The sequence below is a fragment of the Scatophagus argus genome, chromosome 12 (assembly GCF_020382885.2).
Source record: "Scatophagus argus isolate fScaArg1 chromosome 12, fScaArg1.pri, whole genome shotgun sequence".
In the NCBI taxonomy this organism is placed as follows: domain Eukaryota; kingdom Metazoa; phylum Chordata; class Actinopteri; family Scatophagidae; genus Scatophagus; species Scatophagus argus.
The window spans coordinates 20,353,631-20,373,872 of record NC_058504.1 but is presented as its reverse complement, the minus strand read 5'-3'; the positions used below and the strand labels follow the sequence as shown (position 1 = coordinate 20,373,872).

At 38.5% G+C, this 20,242-nt stretch overlaps 1 protein-coding gene across 3 annotated transcripts in view; it reads right to left on the bottom strand.

The window, feature by feature from the left end:
- Positions 1–879: 879 nt before the first annotated feature.
- Positions 880–20,242, bottom strand: part of rxfp1 (relaxin family peptide receptor 1) — a 61,171-nt gene continuing 41,808 nt past the window's right edge. Inside the window, exons 5-18 of one of the 3 annotated variants that reach the window (XM_046406761.1) lie at positions 18,692–18,763; positions 17,760–17,831; positions 16,238–16,309; positions 16,029–16,100; positions 15,824–15,892; positions 15,644–15,715; positions 15,324–15,395; positions 12,850–12,921; positions 11,673–11,744; positions 11,216–11,287; positions 8,691–8,920; positions 4,239–4,649; positions 3,782–4,000; positions 880–3,042 (exon numbers count right to left, since the gene is read on the bottom strand). In XM_046406761.1, the coding sequence (XP_046262717.1) occupies positions 2,618–3,042; positions 3,782–4,000; positions 4,239–4,649; positions 8,691–8,920; positions 11,216–11,287; positions 11,673–11,744; positions 12,850–12,921; positions 15,324–15,395; positions 15,644–15,715; positions 15,824–15,892; positions 16,029–16,100; positions 16,238–16,309; positions 17,760–17,831; positions 18,692–18,763 (2,002 nt within the window). In that variant the 3' untranslated portion in view covers positions 880–2,617. The remainder of the gene's footprint in view (positions 3,043–3,781; positions 4,001–4,238; positions 4,650–8,690; positions 8,921–11,215; positions 11,288–11,672; positions 11,745–12,849; positions 12,922–15,323; positions 15,396–15,643; positions 15,716–15,823; positions 15,893–16,028; positions 16,101–16,237; positions 16,310–17,759; positions 17,832–18,691; positions 18,764–20,242) is intronic. The other 2 variants (XM_046406763.1, XM_046406762.1) reach the window with 2 other exon arrangements.

Below are 20,242 nucleotides of genomic sequence, written 5' to 3'. Positions count from 1 at the left end.
CCCGAATTTCATCAGAAATTGGAACTCTTCCTCTTCCTCCTCCTTCTCTTCCTCTCCCTCCTGTTCCTGTTCCTCTTCCTCTGCGTCCTTCTTGTCCTCTGTGTCTCCATCCATTGTTGTCATGAGCTTGCAGGACCAACCTGCTTGCACTCCAAACTGGCTTATATTGTTTGTCATGTTGTCACGACATGATGAGAAACAAGTGTGATCAATTTTGAATCGTTGTGTTCAATGAATGACACGTGTTTTATTTGTGTTCATATTTTACAACTTTTTGTTACCGTTATGCATCACAAGTGCATCACAGTGACAACTGTGTTTTACTGCATGAGAATGTGTTTAGAGTTTTGCAAAAGGAAGGACTGAGATCTGCAAATAATGTTTTACTAGGAGAAGATAGTTTATGGTTTTGTCAAAATGATGCTCAGTTCAGCGAACGAGTTTAGACAACTGAGCATTTGATTCACACAACAGAAATTAGTGTTTTAGCAATTCAGAAAAAGTTATCATTAATAATAATAAATTCTACTTTTTACACCACCACATTTATCTGACAATAGTTACTTGTTATTTTGAAAATGACTATTTTATATATACACCTATGATCATTTTATACAAACACTTTAATGCAGACTACCAATGCACTTAACACATCACTTTAATGTGACTGAGAATACAGCAAGCCAGTGAAGTTAATCTGTACCTTTGGGAATTAAGTTTTTATTATTATTGTGATTCATTTGTGCAATGCCTTTGCTCAAACTCTTGCTCATGGTATATACAACCCTAAACCAAACAATAAATAAATCAACAAGCAGGTAAGAGACATACATATATTTATTGTACACATCTCACACACAAAAAATAAAAAATACAAAAGTAAATTATTGTGAGATCCAAGTCAATACAACAAATCAAATGAGAACACATTTAAAACATTTTTTTTCATAAACATTAAATATAAGCCTGCAGATATTGTGAATTTATCTCAAGCTAACTGCTGGCTTCTCTTTCTTTCCAGCATGTAAGAATGTAATGTAAACACAAATGGCACATATAATGTCTCCACCAATCACTGTTTTAATCTTTTCTTCTCCTGTGTGATTGCTGTATATTCATACATTTACAATGACTGAAAAAGTTATTTTCCACAGGAATCAGTAGTTCATTGAACAACATATGCACAGAAGAGTCTATGATCATTGTACAAATGTCCTTCACTCTTTAGGTCACTGTAAAAAATGTGTTGTGTGGTGTAGTTGTTGGTAACATGAGGCTGAGTCCAAGCTCAAACCCCCCAGACCGGCTGGGGAATTGTTAGACAGAATGTATAAAAGACAGTTTAAAATTGCTACCTGTGTAGCTGTAACTCTCTTGCCAAATTTTTGATTATTATCACCCCAAATTAAGTACATTCTTTGTTAAATATATTGGACATATCTCATATATTACATTCTGTATTCCCCGAAAATAATTTTTGGTGGCAGAGGCAACACAAGAACTGATAGATGCAAGAACGAAAACAGATCTGCATTATACAGTATACAGCATAAAGTGTATTCTTATGTGCTCATTCCATAAAATGGGATTGATTCACCTTATAATTAAGTACAATTGACTGACAAAAAAGAAACTTGAATGCAGTGATTAACTGGATTCTGACGTGGATTCAAAGCGTTTAGCTACACACTGAACATTTTGAACATTTTTTCTTGTTCCCTTAGATATTATTAAGCAGACATCAAAAACTATAAATAAACTGGAAAAAAACATCAAAAAGAAGTCATGGTTCCTCTCAGTGTGCTGTTAAAAGGTTTGTCTATAATTTTATTTAGATAACTTGCGAGCTACACACTCTGCATTTGTTACTTCCTCATGTGCTGCATAACCCTGTTTTTGACATTTGCAGTGAAAAGACTGCAAGATATGCTTGAGAGGTCTGGAAAAGGCTGGTATGCGAATCTTGAGTGAAATTACTGTTTCCAAAGTCAAGAATGACCTTCTACACTCAACAGTCATGTTGTTTATTGCCACAGACGTGCAGTCAAATGGTTGATGTTAGCCATGGTTACTGGATTCAAATAAAATTCAGTCTTTTATCACTGTTAGAAATGCTAGGGTTTTACTCAAAAGTATAGTGTAGCCTAATATTCAGCTCAGAATATGGGCAGAATATCATGTTTCAGTTTTCAGAAAGAGTTATGAAAGGAGCCCTCTCTGGGAAATTACACTGAGCTATTACACCTAGTGGAACAAAAGCTAAACCATCAGAGGGGCTCTACACTGACAGATATCTTTTTGGAGTTGTCTGAATTAAAGGAGCTGTGCTGCTGCATAAGGAATTTCCACATTGACTTCACCCTCTGCCATGATGACTGCTGCTTGGACAAGACATGCACACAGCTGGATTTCCAAAAACACTAATGATTACGAATGATGTTTAATCACAAAGGAGAAATCGGGACATAAATGAAGGACTATCCCTTTAAAAATACTATTCTTTTTTAACAGGTTAAACACTCTTAATTGCTGAGATGAATGAACCTGAATTACATTTAATCTGTTGAGGTGACTGATGACATTATGGACAGATCCGTGCAGATCCTTGGTTTGACATCTAGATGAGTTCATTTGTTGATGCGTAAATGCGAGTGTGTGTGAGTGTTTGCGGCATTGCTTGTTTCTGTGAGCATACTGACAGCACTGTATGGTGCCTCTGTTGTTTCTGTGTGCACAAGGTCATGTCGTTGTACCCATCATTGGTGTTTTCCACAGGGGTGAGCTTGGTTACAGTGCCTGTTGTTTGCACTGGGTGGCCTGCGGTGACGCCATGGCTGTTGTCCTGCAGAGGCCACATTTCCTGCCAGGTGAGTGATGGATGATGAGCTTGGTGACCACTGAGTAGAGGCCTCTTCTGCCGGTAGTTAGCCCATACCTGCAGAATGGTCTCTTTGAAAGGCCGTGTAGTCAGTGTGTAAAGGATAGGGTTAAGGGCACTGTTGATGGGGAGAATAAATATGACCACCCAGGAGCTGATGGTACCTGCCGAGAGAGAAAAAGACACAGACAGAAAGAAGTGAAATAGTGGAGCTCGTACATAGTCTGTGTTTAATGATTTGAGAGAATATTAATACATAAAATCCTTTTCTCATTTATGTAATTAATGAAAATCCCTTTATCCCTACAGAGGACCTAATTATGGCTACGGGATATGTTTGTAATGGATTCTGCACAGCACAAAACAGTCATCTGGGGATACAGTGCAAACTAAAAACACTACAGTGGCTTCGGTTAACTGCTCTTTATACAGTGATGAATACCTTTTGAAAAACCTTTTAAACTTTAAAAGTTCCACCACTTGGAATTTTAATAACACATGAAAAATGCAATACCCCACCAGACCTTTCTCTTTTGAGCACTAATCTCCAGGTAGGCATGAAATTTAGCTCTGACAATGTATTTCCTTTGTGTCATAGAAAGTTTCGATCCCAGATGATCTACTGGCAAAGCCACGATTAACACAAGCTGGGCACAGGAATCAACAGCAGTGCAAGTGCAGAATGCTGCAGTAGTTGTTTGAGAAATTCTGTGGCCATTTTGATGGTTATTTTTAGCCACTGAATTCAGAGGTGACCAAGACTTATGTCAGTGGCTGTGAATGCAAACATGGTGCAACTTTTCAGAGCCACACTGCAAGCCCGCTGAGGAGGATGCAGTTGACACTCAAAAGGTATACGTTCAGTGGAGTATTCCTTTATATGCTTTAGCACTTCTACTGTACCGGGAATCTCCACCTGCAGCAGTGACAGGATCTTGAGGATGAAAATGGGGATCCAGCAAAGCGAGTCAGTAATGACGATAGAGAAGAACCTTTTGGCGATGGTCACCTCATTCTTGATGTGGTTGCTGTATTTTGTGGTCTGAGTCCCTGTTCTCTGGATGTTATAGAACATGCTTGCATAGGATAAGACAATAATGAGGAATGCCACCAAGTTCAGACCTGCAGAGAGATATATGGTTAGTTTCTGGATTTTCAGACAATATCAGTGGCTCACATTTGCACATTGGACGTGCAATTATAATAAAGCAAATAAATACAACCATTCACTAAACAATGAAACTGTGCTTTCGCAAATAGGTTTAGAGAGTAAGTGAACAAAGAAAACAACAGTTAGAGCAATTAGAACAATTAAGCACAAGAAAAAGCTCCAAGGATTATTGCAAGAACAAATCCCCACCCAAGAAAATGACGATGGAGTAAACATGTGCCCAAAGCGTCTCTGGCTGCTCAGAGTGCAGCGGGAAGCAAACTCCATTAGTCCCATAGAAGTTGCGAAATAGCCCCTTGCAGGCAAGTGGAAGGAAGGCAACAATAAAACCGAACACCCATATCCCGATAAGGATGGTGACAGTTCGTCGCCAGCCAGGCGTCAAGTACTGGAAAGGGTAGACGATGCAGATGTATTTCTCCAGAGTGAGGTAAGTGAGGAGAAGAACTGATACCTCAGTGGACAGCATGGCCAAAGATCCAATGACCTGACACTGAATGCTGTCCATCCAGGCTTGTGCATGCCGGTTGTACTCGCCACGGAACTTCAGATCATATGCACCAATCATGAAAAGGTAGATTCCCATCAGCCCGTCTGCACCTGCATGGAAGAAAAGCTGTAATTTACAACATATTCAGAAGATATTTTTGATTGTAAAAACGGGCTAAACAACTTAACAATTCAGATCCAGCATATGAGCAATTTAACAATCCTTGGCATCTTTACCTCTTGAACTTGGTTCATTCAGTCATGAGCACAATGTCTGCTGAATGCTTTGAACACCAAAGAAAGACACCAACTTTGGCTGTTAAAGCAGTTCTCTTCCAAGGGCACCACAAAGCAGTTTCTTGGAAGTGAGAACAGAATCAAACCAAGACCACTCATGGCTCTACATGAAAGCCTTCCTGTCTACGATGTGGAAACGGATAACAACTAGCAGAGAGACAGCAGCCACTCACCCTTGGAAAGCCACACACACGAAAAGAAACAAAGGACAAATCACTGGATCACTGGAGGAGGTTATTTATGAAGAGCGCAGAGCCTTGTGCTCTGTTGTAAAAAAAGACAGAAATAAACAAACTCATTTTAAAGTTCTAAAAACAATTCTGTACAAGGCTGCCTATTTTGCAAGCTGAATATAAAAAACATAAATACATAAAACTTGTGCAGCATGCATTCAGAAATCTGAAGAAATCAGAAATACCCCCTTTGTCATGCTGCTGGCAATTGAGCTCAACACTACAGAACAGCTCAACCATAATAATCAAACCACTGGTGGCAGCATTCCCTGCCCTGATTATACAAATATAATCATGGCAGGGAGTATTGGCAGTCAGGATCAGATGTATAAAAGATGGGCATACACAAAGATTGCATCTGCAGCTTTACACATAAATATGGTATGTGTTTACAGAAATAAATAGTCTTATGCACATACTGCATTTACCCCAAGCATACATAGAATTAAACAGGGCTACAATTTATTTGAATCGTTCATCATTTTAGCTCAGCAAATAAATCTCAATAGTCTCTCTTCTACATTTGTATAAAAGGGCATTAAATGACTAGTTTGTCATTTAGGAAAATTAGCTCATTCACCTTTCAGATTGTTTCCATGAATCCATGTATATATCACCTATACCGCTTATCTGTCAGGGTCGCGGGGGAGCTGGAGCCTATCCCAGCTGACTACGGGCGAGAGGCGGGGTACACCCTGGACTGGTCGCCAGTCAATCGCAGGGCCAACACACAAAGACAGACAACCACACACTCTCACACTCACACCTAGGGGCAATGTAGAGTAGCCAATTAACCTAATGTGCATGTTTTTGGTATTGTGGGAGGAAGCCGGAGTACCCGGAGAAAACCCACACAGGCACAGGGAGAACATGCAAACTCCACATAGAAGGGCCCAGACCGGGATTCGAACCTGGAACCCTCTTGCTATGAGGCGACAGTGCTAACCACTGCACCACCATGTATACAAAGAGTGATATGGATATTTATGGATAACTGTTACACAACTGTTCACACTGTTAACATCTACAGTGTGAACAGATTTGTATCCGACCCCAAGCCAAGACCCCGATTCGCTCCCTGGGCGCCTGACCTGGCAGCCCAATGCTCCCGTGTGTTTCACTGCATGTTGTGTGTTGCATGTGCGTGTGTTTCAATCAGTGATGGGTTAAATGCAGAGGAAGAATTTCGTTATATATAAAAAATATACTCAGTTTGAAGTTTTGTTTTGTTTTTTTACAACCTGTTTTGTCTGCCTTCTTCATATTCATCACAATGTTTTGTTGACACTTTGTCAAAGCATATATTTAATTTGCAACTGTAAATCCACAGAGGACTCGCCACTTCTTCATCATCAGTCACTGCTCAATATTTAGTTCAAATTTCCCCTCTGGGGATCAATAATGAATTATCTTATCTTATCTTATCTTATCTTCTTTGATAATATATCAAATTAATTATTCAAACTCTCCTGATAGTAATTCCTTTGATATGGGGGGAAATAATGCTTCTCAAAAAGAATTTTTAAATGTCATGCACTGTATGATCATTAAAGACTCCTTTCATGTTTTTTATCTTGAAATTTGTCATGTGAAAACTGATCAGAGCAGCTGAGGTTCTGAATGATTCTCAGGCAACTTTTAGACATGACACATTCCTTAAATGTCATTCAAAGTTATTATTATTATAATTATTTTATTTATTTATGTTTTTTGCCAGTCCAGCTTGCATCATATATGCAGTGATCCAGTTTATTTGAAAGTCCTATGAGTACATCAAAGAGTTAGATTAAAGTTGACCTCTGGCAGACTCAATTGGGCTCAGAGCACTCTCTAACACGGTGCAGGGAGGCTACACGAGACCAGTGCCCAGCAGCATGGAAAGAGAAAAAATGTTTAGAGAAAAAACAAATAAAGAAGATGTTAGAGAAAAGCTCAGGAAGCATAGCTCTTTCTTAACGTCCCAGTTAACTCTTTTTCCACATCTAAACTACAATATTCATAACTCAAACTCAATATACAAGTCTTAACTTTGTTTCTTTTCATAACAGTTCAGACTCAACTATGTCCCACTTTAAAAACTGAATTAAGGCAACATTTGGACATGTCTTGCTTTGCACAAAGACACATAATCCCCTGTTGCTGGAAAAGAAGCAAAGAATGAATATTATCTAGACTATTTCGCTTGTGTTAATTACCTTAAGCTCTGTTTTTGTCTGGTTTCAGCCACCGGAAATTAGTGTGCTGCTGCAAATGGTCCCCACTGACATTGTAGTAATAAACTTTTAAAGGTCAACATATTAAGCGAGCCACAAAGTGAGATAATGAATAACGACTGTCATCCTCCGCATGGCTTTCATTGTGGATGTAGCAGAAAAGAGAGCAGATATGCGCTCTAACATAGAAATTCTGCTCTGCATATGCTCAGCTGCTCTGAGACCTCCATATCCATATAGAAATCCATATAGGAGCCATGAGCTGTGTAATGCCAGAAGAGGCACACAGTAATGTAAACAGTAATGATAGGTAACTCTGCGGTTACCACGGAATTTCCTTCCTGGGAATAATGAACAGATAGATTCATTCAGTGATATCCAATATCAGGGAACTCCTTTGAACGTAGCTTTACTTACTTTATATTCACTTCAGGATGAATTCATTTTCCTTCCATCTATTATAATGTCACAGCGAGACCAACACTGAACATCAATCAGAAGCTACTGTGCCAAACTGTTTTAGGTTGACTGACTGCTGCTAATAAAAAAAAAAAAAAAAATCTTTTGCCTTTAATTCTGCTTTGTTTCAGAAAGAACTTTCTTCCTGCAAAACAAAGTCCTGCAGAAGAAGAAGCTCTTCAACAAACTGCCACTGCAGTTACCTGAATGCAATCACATACAGACATCCAAATATGAATATGAATCCAAACACCACAGTTACATTTATAGAATAAGTCAGTGCTTTCTTGTGAAGAAGTTTTAAAATTGAGTTATATTCCAAATCTATGGATAATATTGTGGAAAATACTGTGAGCTATAAAGATGAATATGTATCTTTATCTTAAGTATAACTTTTGTTATCTTGGTAGATGAGTCAGTTGAAGTGCTGCTATTTAATGAAAAACTGCATTCATTGGACTGTTATATTTGCGATTGTTCCATACTACTATGGCCAGTTTTGTCCTATGAATAATTTCTTGTAAGTCAGATGGAAGATATTGCATTTTGGAATACGATTTTATTATTTCTACATTTAGTATTATTCATGAGGATGTCTAATAGTGTGTGTAAGATGAAATCAGCATTGATGAAACACACTGATAAACACATTGGGAACTACCTTCAAATTTCCTACTGAGTTCGGAAATCTGTTTAATTCACAAACAGAAAACTTAAATATGTTGCAGAATTTGTCTACACACTTTTCCACTCCTGTGGTTGTATTTGGCACGCATCCAGAGACTAAAGTCAAATCTGTAAGTGAGATGAAGCGGTAATTAGGTTGTAAATTCTTCAGGCCAATATGTGTTATTGGGCAGTAAATACCACAGCCTTTATTCCTGTATGTCCTGTAGAAACTGGAACTCTGGTTTCCACCACATCCCTCCATTGAATGAAGTGTGACTTACAGCAGAGTGAGATGATGCACATGGCATGGAGTTTGTTCTCTGATCGGATGTACGACCGCATGCAGATGACGAAGATGTTGCCGAAGCACGTGGTGGCAGAGACCACCCAGACGAAGACCCTCAGCACGATGTTGGCCAGCAGGTCTTCGAAGGACGAGATGCCATCAGTGTTGGGTTTGCAGCTGCGCACATGAGGAGCATAGCCACAGTACTGGAATTTTTTAAAGTAGCTGTAATGACAGATTAAAGGAGATTTAAGCAAAAAGATCAGGAAGCCTATTTAGTTACAGAAAAGCAGAAGCAGTGACAGTGACAGTGGGAAAAAAAAGTGTGGCGATTTTGCAGAGGGATTTGATTTTGATTTGAACCTTGGGGTTGAACTATTGGAGTGCTGCGCTTTAGAGGTGGTGAACCTAATCAAAAAATTCATTTGGATCCAAACTGAAGCTTTTCCTTTTTCACTATATCTTCATGAGTTGTCTGAAGAATTCATTCAGGCAAGATTTAACTGTGATCATTGGAAGCTTCAGCTCAACCAAATAATAAACAGCAAAGAGGTACAGATAATAGTAAAAAAGCCCAATAACATCAGTAAAAGGCGATGAAAACATCCAAGGCAATATCAAAACAACGTGCACAAGTGCAAAACAAAGCTTGGAGGAACAATTTGACAAAAATCAAAGATTACAAATACTAAAACAACTAAGAGCAACCAAAAGCCATTGAGAACATCCACATCTTGAGGCCTCTCTTCATCGTTTGTGAACAATGAATTGAAAGCAGAAAACTATTTTAAGGTTTGGTGCCTCCACACCGAAGGCACACTCTCCCTTACAAGCTAGCCTTGATTGTGTAACAGTTAACAGCAGTTCTTCTGAGGATCAAAGAGGCCTTAGAACTGGAGTAGGGGCAGAGACATGTTGAAATATAGGCCTTTACAAAAAATAAACAACAAACTCTTCACATCAGTCCTGGATTTGACAGTGCTGCTGCAGCTGCAGGACAGACAAACAGGATCGGCCAACACTCAGGTTAATCTAGCCGAGAGCAGATGAATGCAGCGTTGCCAGTCTTCATATTGTTAAGAACAGGAGAGAGACCTTTCCTTGCAGATAATCACACGAGGTGATGCTTCTCGCAACACCCCACTTCCCATAACACAAAAATGGATATATGTTAATACCATGAGATTAGAGGGGAAGATCAGCTCCATGTGTGATTAGAAAAGAGCAGAGGAGCAGGAGAGCAGTGTGGAGAAAGGCACTTTAAATGCGAACCAGTGCTGTACGGCTGCATTCACATGATAAGAAATTTGCTCTTTGCTCACGGCGAGGCAGGGCGCCGAGCAGAGTGCAACAGGTATGCACTTCATCACTTCTTACTTTCCTTTTCTTCTGTAAAAACAAATGAGAATCACTACGTAACATAATCTTGGGATTTACTGCCGCTGTGCTGATATTTTCTGGTCAACATCCATTTGTATAGCTGTGCATGTGATGTGATACAATCATAGCTCCAGTCACTGTGTCTGAAAACCGTTGAGATTTTTTTTATTCTCCGCCTCTACCTCCCCTGCTTGCACGTGTCGCTTCAGGCTAAGTCACGAAAAGTTGTTATCTCATTGGTCGTACTTCCAAAGGTCAAGGATCAAAGTTGAAATAATTTCAACTTTGGGCACAGGGCTCTGGTGAGTTGTGTTCCACATGACGGTTAGGACTTTACCAATTTGGATGTCAACGCTCTCCCTTTATAAAAACAAAGACACAGACAGCACATAGTGATATTACTGCTTATCAAGTGTGGACAGCTTACTGCTTGCACAGAAAACTGACAATCGTGCAGCCCTTCTGCCTCCTGTGTGTCCCTGGCATAGCAAAATGTCTTTCCAAGAATAATGTCCATTCAGCTCACAGTTAAGAGTTTTTACAAAACTATCAGAGAAATACACTCAATGAAAAGAGGATTATCCAGAGCAACAGGGGAACTCGTTCCACACAGAGATATCACTTCTGAAAGATTTCACAATATCATTTCCGATGCTGAAAGCAGGACAAAAAACATCAAAATCTGGACAAATAAAGCACACAAACAAGCAAACAAAAGCTGCATAGCTAGATAACTTTAAGCTAGAGGTTTAGTGAGAAGCCGTATCTTTTGCATCTGTTGCAATTTGGGTGAACTGGCCATAACTATCTGTATCTACTGTATCTTCCCAGAACTTGAATGACACATACAGAATGAAGTGCACTGAAGAGTTTCTGTGAATGTACGCTGAGCTGAAAGAGCATTCATTTTCCCTCTGTCGCACGCTTTTCAAGACCTGCACAGCTGTGGCTTGAGCTGTTTTACCCACAGAAAAGATGGATTAAACTAAGCCTCGCTCCAACATCTCCCAGGTGGAGCAGAGCCTGACAGTCCAGATAAGGCCAGCTCGTGCCTCACCGCTAGAAACCTGTGTGATATACAGTCTACATGACAGCCCACAAATGACAGAAAAACACAGCGCATGACAATGGAGTACTTACATATGAGTCAAGTATTTGAGAGGTTCAAACATCCTCCGTTGTATGTTTTCAATCTCTATTCCTTCTATGCTCCTGGAGAATATAGAAACATTGAGTCACATGCCACACACACAATAGTCACAATACAGTAGCCCCAGCACTGATTTATACTGACTCCTCAGCAAAGAGCCTTTGAAGGACTAAATAAGAAAGATTACATTAGGCCAAATACATTTTGTTTCATTTGTCAATATAGACTTTGACTTTTGTATGATCTCATGTTTGCCTCTCAAATGAAAGAGCACATTAATCACATAAAAGCCAGACATCACTGGCAGACCCTCACGCAGCGAATGTTGTGAACCTCGCAAAATGGAACCTTGAGAGAATAATAACCTCCTCCTTTGCCAGGATCTTTCTTCTTTTTTTTCTTATTTTTCATTTTTCTCGTTTTTATAGCAGCTTATTTCATACTTACAATGACTTCAACTTAGCCAGCTTGTCAAAGTGGTCAACTTGGAGCTTCACAAGGGGATTGTATGATATATTCCTGGAAAATTAAAATATTAAAAAATATATATTAAATAAAATGTATTAAAATATGTAAATATATTAAAATATAAATAAATATATTAAATTAAACTTGGTAATGAAAATCAGTTACAGAACATTCATCCAGTTTTTTAAAGACAGTACATAATGCATTGTGGTTAGCAGAACAAGTTCACCAGGCAGAATATGTGATATTCATCCACAACAACGTTTGCTTTCTGTACAAGATTCAGTACACAGTCTGCCAAACTGGGTCTACTCAAAGTTGTAATTTTTAGGATTTTCTAAAAATCAGACCCCATCTTTCATACGATTTATGTTCAGTATTTTATTCTGTAATAGTCATTCAACATACACTATTTATAATTAGTAATTATCTCTTTTGTAGCAGTTTTCATTGATGACTGAAGAACCTGGGAATTACAGGGAATTCATGGAGGCTGATTTTTATTTATCACATTTCAATTTCATTTATCACAGCCACACTGTTTGCTGTTCACTCTCTTTATACTGTGACATATTAATTTACTGCTAATGCAAGCAGAGGAGTCTACTGCGGCTTCAAGGCACAGAGGCTTTTATCGTGCAGCAGCCACAGGAAATACAATCTGTTCTATCACTATGGTTAGCCAGACTTGGTTATTAGAATTCCATTTACATAACAAGACAACGGTCATTTTCAGCATTGTTTGACAGGGGATTTTTGCAAAGGAGTAATGAATCAAGAATGAACAGCCGCAGTGCGCTGCTGGATGAACAGAGGTTAGGCTGCACAGCTTCCAACCCCTCAGCAAGGTAACGAACTTTACTGTGTTCCGTTACGTGACTAAAATCTTAAGGATTACAACTTTAATTAACGTTAATTCACACAAAACGCACCTGGCTTGATATATGAGTTAATCTGACTGATACATAATCAAAGGGAATGTGTTTTGTATTCACTTAATGCATTGAGATGAAATCTGCAATAAATGACTCTGTTGTCAATTCCTATCACAATCAAAAAATAAACATTGCTAAATATTCACAGACTAGGTATACATGCACAAACACACACACACACACAGTGTACATCCCAGTGTATTTGTGTAAACAGAACTCACAGTTGGAGCAAATCCCCCAGTAAGACAAAGAGATTGGGAGGGATCGCCACCAGTCTGTTGTTAGACAGATCCCTGTGCACCAAGACAAATCCACATTGGTTCCCCAAAGACAACAAAACAACAAACTAATGTTGATGTACTGCGCTGGTGGGCTGACATATTTATACAGAAATAAAAAATAACCAACCTCTGTGACTCCTGCAATGTACAGACTGCCTAACATGCACACTGAAAACAGCAGCCCAGCAATACTGTCTCTGTGTGTTTATGTCATTTAATCGTTTTGATGCACCCACAGTTTTCTTTAGTCCCAACAGCCTGTGTTCTTGAATTTCCCTCGGGATCAATAAAGTATCTACCTATCTATCTATCTATCCATCTATCTATCGATCTATCTACAGCCATCAGTGCAGAAAAGTGTGAGTGTTACAGTCTGTTTCGATAAGTGCCTTCCCACGTTACTGCTCCCCTTTATGTTTGTGAAAATCTGAATCTCACTGATACACAGCAAAAAAAGTATTGAAGTGATGCCGTCTGCTGTAATGTCTGTTTGCTGCATCATAAAACTCAGTGGTCGTCTATTGGACATCTGTGATAGAGCTACCTCCTCTGACTGTAGCCTTATTCTGTGGTGCAGTTTACAAACTAATCAAGTACTGCATGAAAGTACAAATTTGATGAACTTTTACGTTCCATTTTATACAACTTTATACTTATACTATACTACTCATTGATTTACTGCACTGTATGACACGTTTCAGATTACAATTTTTCCATACCTTTCCTGTCCAGTGAAAGCCACGTATCACCATATTTGTTGATTTTGAATGTTTCTGATGAACTATGGAATTAAATGCTCCTTTATAGCTTGAGAAAATTATCCTTCCTCTCTTAGTGCTCTTAATACACTATTAAAAACCGTCTTGGGTTAGCTGCAGCATGTATTATAACAAAACTGCAACTCATTTGTTCCTATTAAAGTAAACCTTTAAAATGTATCATACATTTATCGCTTCATTTTCATCATCAAAGGCTTTGAAATTTACTAAAACAGCTGTTCACTTTAGTTTTTAGCCGATGTTTCTGGAACAGAAGCAAGCAGTGCATTTATTGGGGACTTTTTTCAGCTGCAGATAAATAGACCTTCTATGCAGTTGTACATGTTTACCACAGAACAGTACAGGAAGCATTTACTCAAATTAAAGTGTGCACGTTCACAGTAATGAAGGAACATGTCAGCCAGAGTAGAGCTCTATGGCACAGAGAATAAGATACATCAGGCTTTACTACACCTGTTAAAATAAAAGGATCTATTCATCGTTGGCTTTGCTCATTTCATGTGACTTGTCGGCAGTAACAAATTATAGAACTTGTTACCCTTTAAAAATACATTTAGATTGATAAGAAAAAAGCCTTTTAGTTACAGTACTTGTCATTAGTTGGGTTTAATACTCACCTCAGTCAAATGGCAGAAAATGTTACCTATGGACAGTTAAGCATACAAAGTCTTGCCTTTTTTTAAGTATGTGAGTCTCTAAGACTGACTGATGTAAAAAAAGGTTTTAGTTATGGTGATTTTATGGTGATTTTATTGTACATTTATTAGACAGGACATGTTGTCTGGTCATAAAATCTCCACAAACCATTTGTCGCCCACAAATCCACAGAGGCAAAAAAGTGTAAATCAATAGATTTCAGAAGACTGTAAGAAAAGAAGTGCTTGGACTCAAGAGGCTTTTAAGGCTGTTTGCAAAGACTTTTACAGAATGCTGTCAGCAAATGTTATGTCACATAAAAAGAAAGAAACACAGGATGGGCACTTTGCAAAGATCACAGCAAGACGCTCTGTGCAACACTCAAGTAGTAAAAAGTACAGATGTGCAGATATCTTAAGGTATCTTATTTATGAGTCAGTAATAGGAAAGGTACTGAAGAGAGTGGTGTCCATTGATATACAGCACAAAGAAAAGCACTGATCTTGACTGACTGATGCTCAAGTTTACATCACTTAGATGTTTCACGATGCGACATGGACATGAGGTGAACATTTGTATATCCTAGAAAAACCAATAAGGGGAAACTGTGTTGAAACTGTTAAAAAAATAGCTTACTGATTATTTTTTCATTTTTGTGGTCAATGAACTATGTTATAGTTTGTTTTTCGTTTTTATTCATATTTTAGAAGTGCGTGGAAGTCAGAAATCATAAATGCAACAAACTCAATAGGTTCCCTGACTATTCACACAGACACTGTCATGGCTTATTGGCTCCATGTGAAATAAATTATGGTCTACATTTCCAATTTTTCTTTACTTCTGCTGGTGTTTCATAAATTTTCACTCGTGACACTCGTGGATGTCCAGAATGACTCACATTTGAAATGCGCCATTTCAATTTCTTTTTGCCACAATCTTAAAGGTTGTGAAATTCTTCCCATACAGTTTTGTTCACATAATCAAACAAAAATAACTTACAATTCTCCAAGCTTTTGGAGGACTGAGAAAGCTTGCTCATGTATATGGCTGATCCTGTTCCTCTGTAAAACCCTGGCAATAGATACAAAAAAAACAAACAAAAAAAACAAATTATATTACTCCTTTTTTGACCTTCATAATCCTATTTAATGTATTAATGTCAGCATTTACAGCTAGGAGGCCTAGCTGTAACTCAGACTTTGAGAAAACGAAGCTGATTTGCAAGCCTCTCAAGGAAATTTAAGTAAAAGTCAAATTAATTAAAAGCAAAGAAAAAAACTGCCTTTGCGGTTCAATGAATTATGTAAATGTATACTTACAGAACTGTCAGCATACTGCATGAGCGTAATGAGCCATTTCCAATGCTTTCGATGAGATTTCCCTCCAAATCCCTGCAAGAACATAACACACAGACAAACATGCACCCACACAATAATTTCATCAAGAGACATGGCACTTTAACGACAAGACAGCTTTTGATTTATTGACGTCCTACTTACAGCCAGTTCAGTCTTGGCATTTCTCGACAGATGTCATCCAGCGTTGTCAAAGAGTTGTTCAACAAAACCCTGTCAATCAGCCAGACACAATGTAACGAGGTGCATCGCATTGTCAAACAACGGCTCTTAAACAAAGAACTTCTGATGATTTGAGAGGACATCACAGCAACCAAAAAAATCTCTGACTGCTGTAGCATAAACTCACAGTAAAACAAGGGAGTTCAGCCCCGAAAAGGTCATGGTAGACATTTGATGGATGTTGTTATTTTCCAGGATCCTGCAACAAAAAACAAGTCATGTTTGTTTCACTGCTGCAAATCGACATTTACATGAAGTAAAATATCCATATACTGTGCATGGAGCATTTTGTATTCCTTTGGTGTGGAGTGTTCTTTCAGAAGAGAATAAACATACAACCACTCCAGCTTGTGCAGGTCCTGGAACACCCCTGGCATCAGGACAGATATCTTGTTGTAGCTCAGATATCTAAGAGGGGAAAGATGAGTGTCAAAAGTCACCTGAAGGGGATGCTCCCTGAATGAATGAATGGGAAAACTTGCTCCCTGTTGCTTTTATTGCATATACCATATATGTACTACTAGCAGTTTCAGCAAGGTATTCTGACTGTAGTCAATAGTTCAAACTCATTATACAGATTTTTCTTTACTGGTTACTACATGCAATCACTTTCTTAGGATCCATTTAAGAAGAAGAATCCCTTTTATTGGCAGTATATATATTTTTACATACACACACTGAATTTGTCTTCTGCATTTGACCCATCCTTAGTTGAACACACATGCAACACCCAGCAAATTCCATGCAGTGAAACACACACAGGAGCAGTGGGCATTTTTCCATTTCGCATGTGACCAAGCTTTGATGTCGAGAAACAAGTTTCGGAAGGAATGTGAACACCAAAATCCATCCATCCATTTTCTATACCACTTATGCGTCAGGGTTGGGGGGGGGGGGCTGGAGTCTATCCCAGCTGACTACGGGCGAGACCTAGGGGCAATGTAGACTAGCCAATTAACCTAATGTGCATGAGGAAGCCGGAGAACCCAGAGAAAACCCACGCAGGCACAGGAAGAACATGCAAACTCTACGTGCTAACCACAGCACCACCGTGTCGCCCGTGAACACCAAAATATTACACCAATACAGAATTGACGTCATTTTAAAACTACATGGATTAATCTGCTGCTGTAACAGCCTCTGCGTTTCTGGGAAAGCTTTCCACAATATAACGGCATCTTGCTGGAGAGATTTGCTCCAATTCAGCCAGAACAGCATTAGTAGTCAGACAATGATGCTGGGTGATAAGAGCTGCTTCACTTTCCAAGATGCATGCTCAGTGGGATAGAGGGACACTGACCACTTTTTCATATCGAGATAGTAATTTCAAAGAGTGCAAATTTCAAATAGGAAGAGCTGGAATTTCAATCAAAGCTCACATAATTAACAGTGCCTTAACAGGATAATGCAAGTGAAAGTTAAGGCGGCAACTTCATTTCCCCAGTTGTAATGAGAACTTGAATTTCTGCTCAACTAAAAAAGATATACCACTAATATCATATTTCAACAAATGTGGGCAAATAGATCAAAATTAATAGGAAGGAAAGGGAGGGAAAACTAGGAAGGTTTCTCTATCTATCTATCAATGCTTTTTTTTCTTGGTTCATTATAAAAAACCTCAACAACAAGCAACTTTATCATCTTATCCGATTTTTCTTATGTACAAACCAAAATGCTCTAGTTTATAAAAAGAACTGCATGTTATAAAAATGTCATCTAAGCAGGATGAACAAAACAGCCTGCCTGAACTAACACTCTGCTTCTTGTACATACAAAGATGAACAGTCTTTGTTCTGTTTGCTTGATTACTGAATGATATGCGTTATGATATGCATTATAAACTAACAAACGGACTTACAGTCTTGTTAAATTATAAAGCCCTCTGAATGCATCGGGACTCACATCTTGAATTCTGTTGTGTTGCAGATATCTGCATAAAAAGCACAAAACACTTTAATATAGTGTATCATTTGAATCATGAATGAACAATGTGAGAAAAATAAATAACCCTTGAGCTTGTTCGTTGAATAATAAAACACACACACACATGGACACATTTGTTGAGTCAGAAATAAATCTTTGTCTACACTAAGAAAGAGTCTTAATTAGGGAAATAAGCCCAGAAAAATTAGTATATGATGTCAAACAATCAGTCTGTTGAATAGCAGACATTTTTTATAGCACATACTGAGAACTTAACAAATCTCTACTAGATAGATAGATACTTTCTTGATCCCGAGGGAAATTCAAGACAGCTGTGCTTCACCTCTAGGTGTATTGTACACATCTGGCTGCTCATTCTGAGGTTTATGCAGAGCTCAGGGAAGCTTTCAATCCAGTCAAACCTTCAGAACATTGACTAAAGGCTGACAGGCTGACACAACCAGATGATTCCTGGCAGGGGATCAGGCCTCCAGTCAGTGGCACTGTGTGAGGCTGATAAACAACACACATGCGCATTAAATGAATCTGAGCGCAGAACAGAACAATAACGTCTGTCAGTAGTTGTCTTAGTCTTACATAGATCAGCTTTGTAGTCCTGACAACCGTTTGTCGCATTTGTCACTGAAAGGCTCATCATTTTCTTGGCTCTACGTTATCATCTATGCAAGTAATACTCTTCTATTATAGAGGAGACTTATCAGAACAAAAGTGAATAAAGGTAAGGCAGTAAATGGCAAATTAATTAAAATTAAAATTTAAAAAAGTAATAAAAATGTCAAAAAAAACCATTAAATAAAAAAATAGAATACACACACAAACTCAGTCTACAATTCATGGGAAACTCACAGTTTCTGTAGGCTCTGGTACTTAAAGAATGCGTTTGCTCGCAGTTTCTGAAGCTGGTTCCTTTGTAGGGACCTGAAGGATGGGAAGAGACTCAAATCAGAACACATAATGAGGTTTACATTAACAACACGCATTGTCACTCCTGCAGGTTCTAACTGTAACATGTAGGTTTAAATGATTAAGTGTTAAAATGTCCAATGAATGTGTCTTTGAGCCTCAAAATGAAAACAGCTACATAATGTTAGTCACCCGTCTGTCACCTTTGTACATTGAGGCAATTACCAGAAAATCTAATCTGTAAACACAGTAAACTGTAGTTGTTTTAATTGTGTGTTATCAAAGAGATTTATCTCAGAGAGACCCAGAGTATCCAGCTGATTCCAAAGCTTTTAGCGGATTAAAGGATGATAAAAGGCTCATCGACTCACAGACTGACATGTCAAGCACTTGGAAGTCAGTTTTGGGACCACAAAATGTTTCCTCACTGTTAACGCTATCTGTTTGGGCTTGCTGCTCTCTAAAGTCCTGGTCAGATCAAAGTTTCAATAACAGTAACAAGGTGACATAATTTGATGTGCCTTAACATATAAACAAGCACAGTGATAGTGAGTGTGTGGCTGAGGAAGAGAAAGAAGGCAGAAGAAAGTGATGGTGAATGCGAGGAAGAGGAAAAGGTTAGCAGTGGAACTGTCAGCTAGCAGTAAACTGAAAAGCTTGTGTGATACAGACATGATGAGATGACACATGCAATACTTTGTTTCTATGGCAACAGTGAAGAGTATTCCACTAAACATACATTTATACTTTTTTTACTGTAAACACACTGGGCCTCATCCAAGAACATTTTTGCATTTTTCTCCTAAATCTCAATTACTTTTTTTTGTTTTTTTGTCAGCTTTGTGAGTAAATCCCACCTGTTTGTGAGTAGATGTGCATTTGAGAAATGATCATTGGCATAATCAGTGCCCCTAAAACTGACATAAAGCTACCTGTTCCACCTCAACGTGGCCAAGTTTTATTAACAAACTTATTACCAAAGAGTAAAAAACAACACCTGGAGTCCTGCTTTTGGAAATAGGCTGTTGCAAAAAACTGAGGGATGTCATACTTCACAGCTGTTAGGGTCCATTTCCTTTCCGGACATGGTCAGTCTAAGAGTCACTTTGACTCTAGCAGACAGTATATGGACAAATGTGTAGTAAATCAAACAAGCCTTCAGGCGAGTACTGTTGTGTGTAAACAAAGTAGTGCATTATGGAGCAGATAAACAGCCGTCTGGGAACAGAGTGTCAAAACTCAGTACCCACTAAATATGATTTCATTTGTCTTTTCATTTTTTAGAGTTCATATAATACAGTAACGTGACTAATTCGTTTCAGTTTATCTCTTCAAAGCACCCGCTCTCTCTAAATCTTTCTCAAAGAAAATGAATGAAAAGAATGAAAAATTCGCATGAAAAAAGAAGTTATGTGTTTACAATTTCAGTGCTCACTTATGAATCAGGTGGCTAGTTGCCCCTCCTGCAGTAAGTAAATGTAATTAAAGACGCTC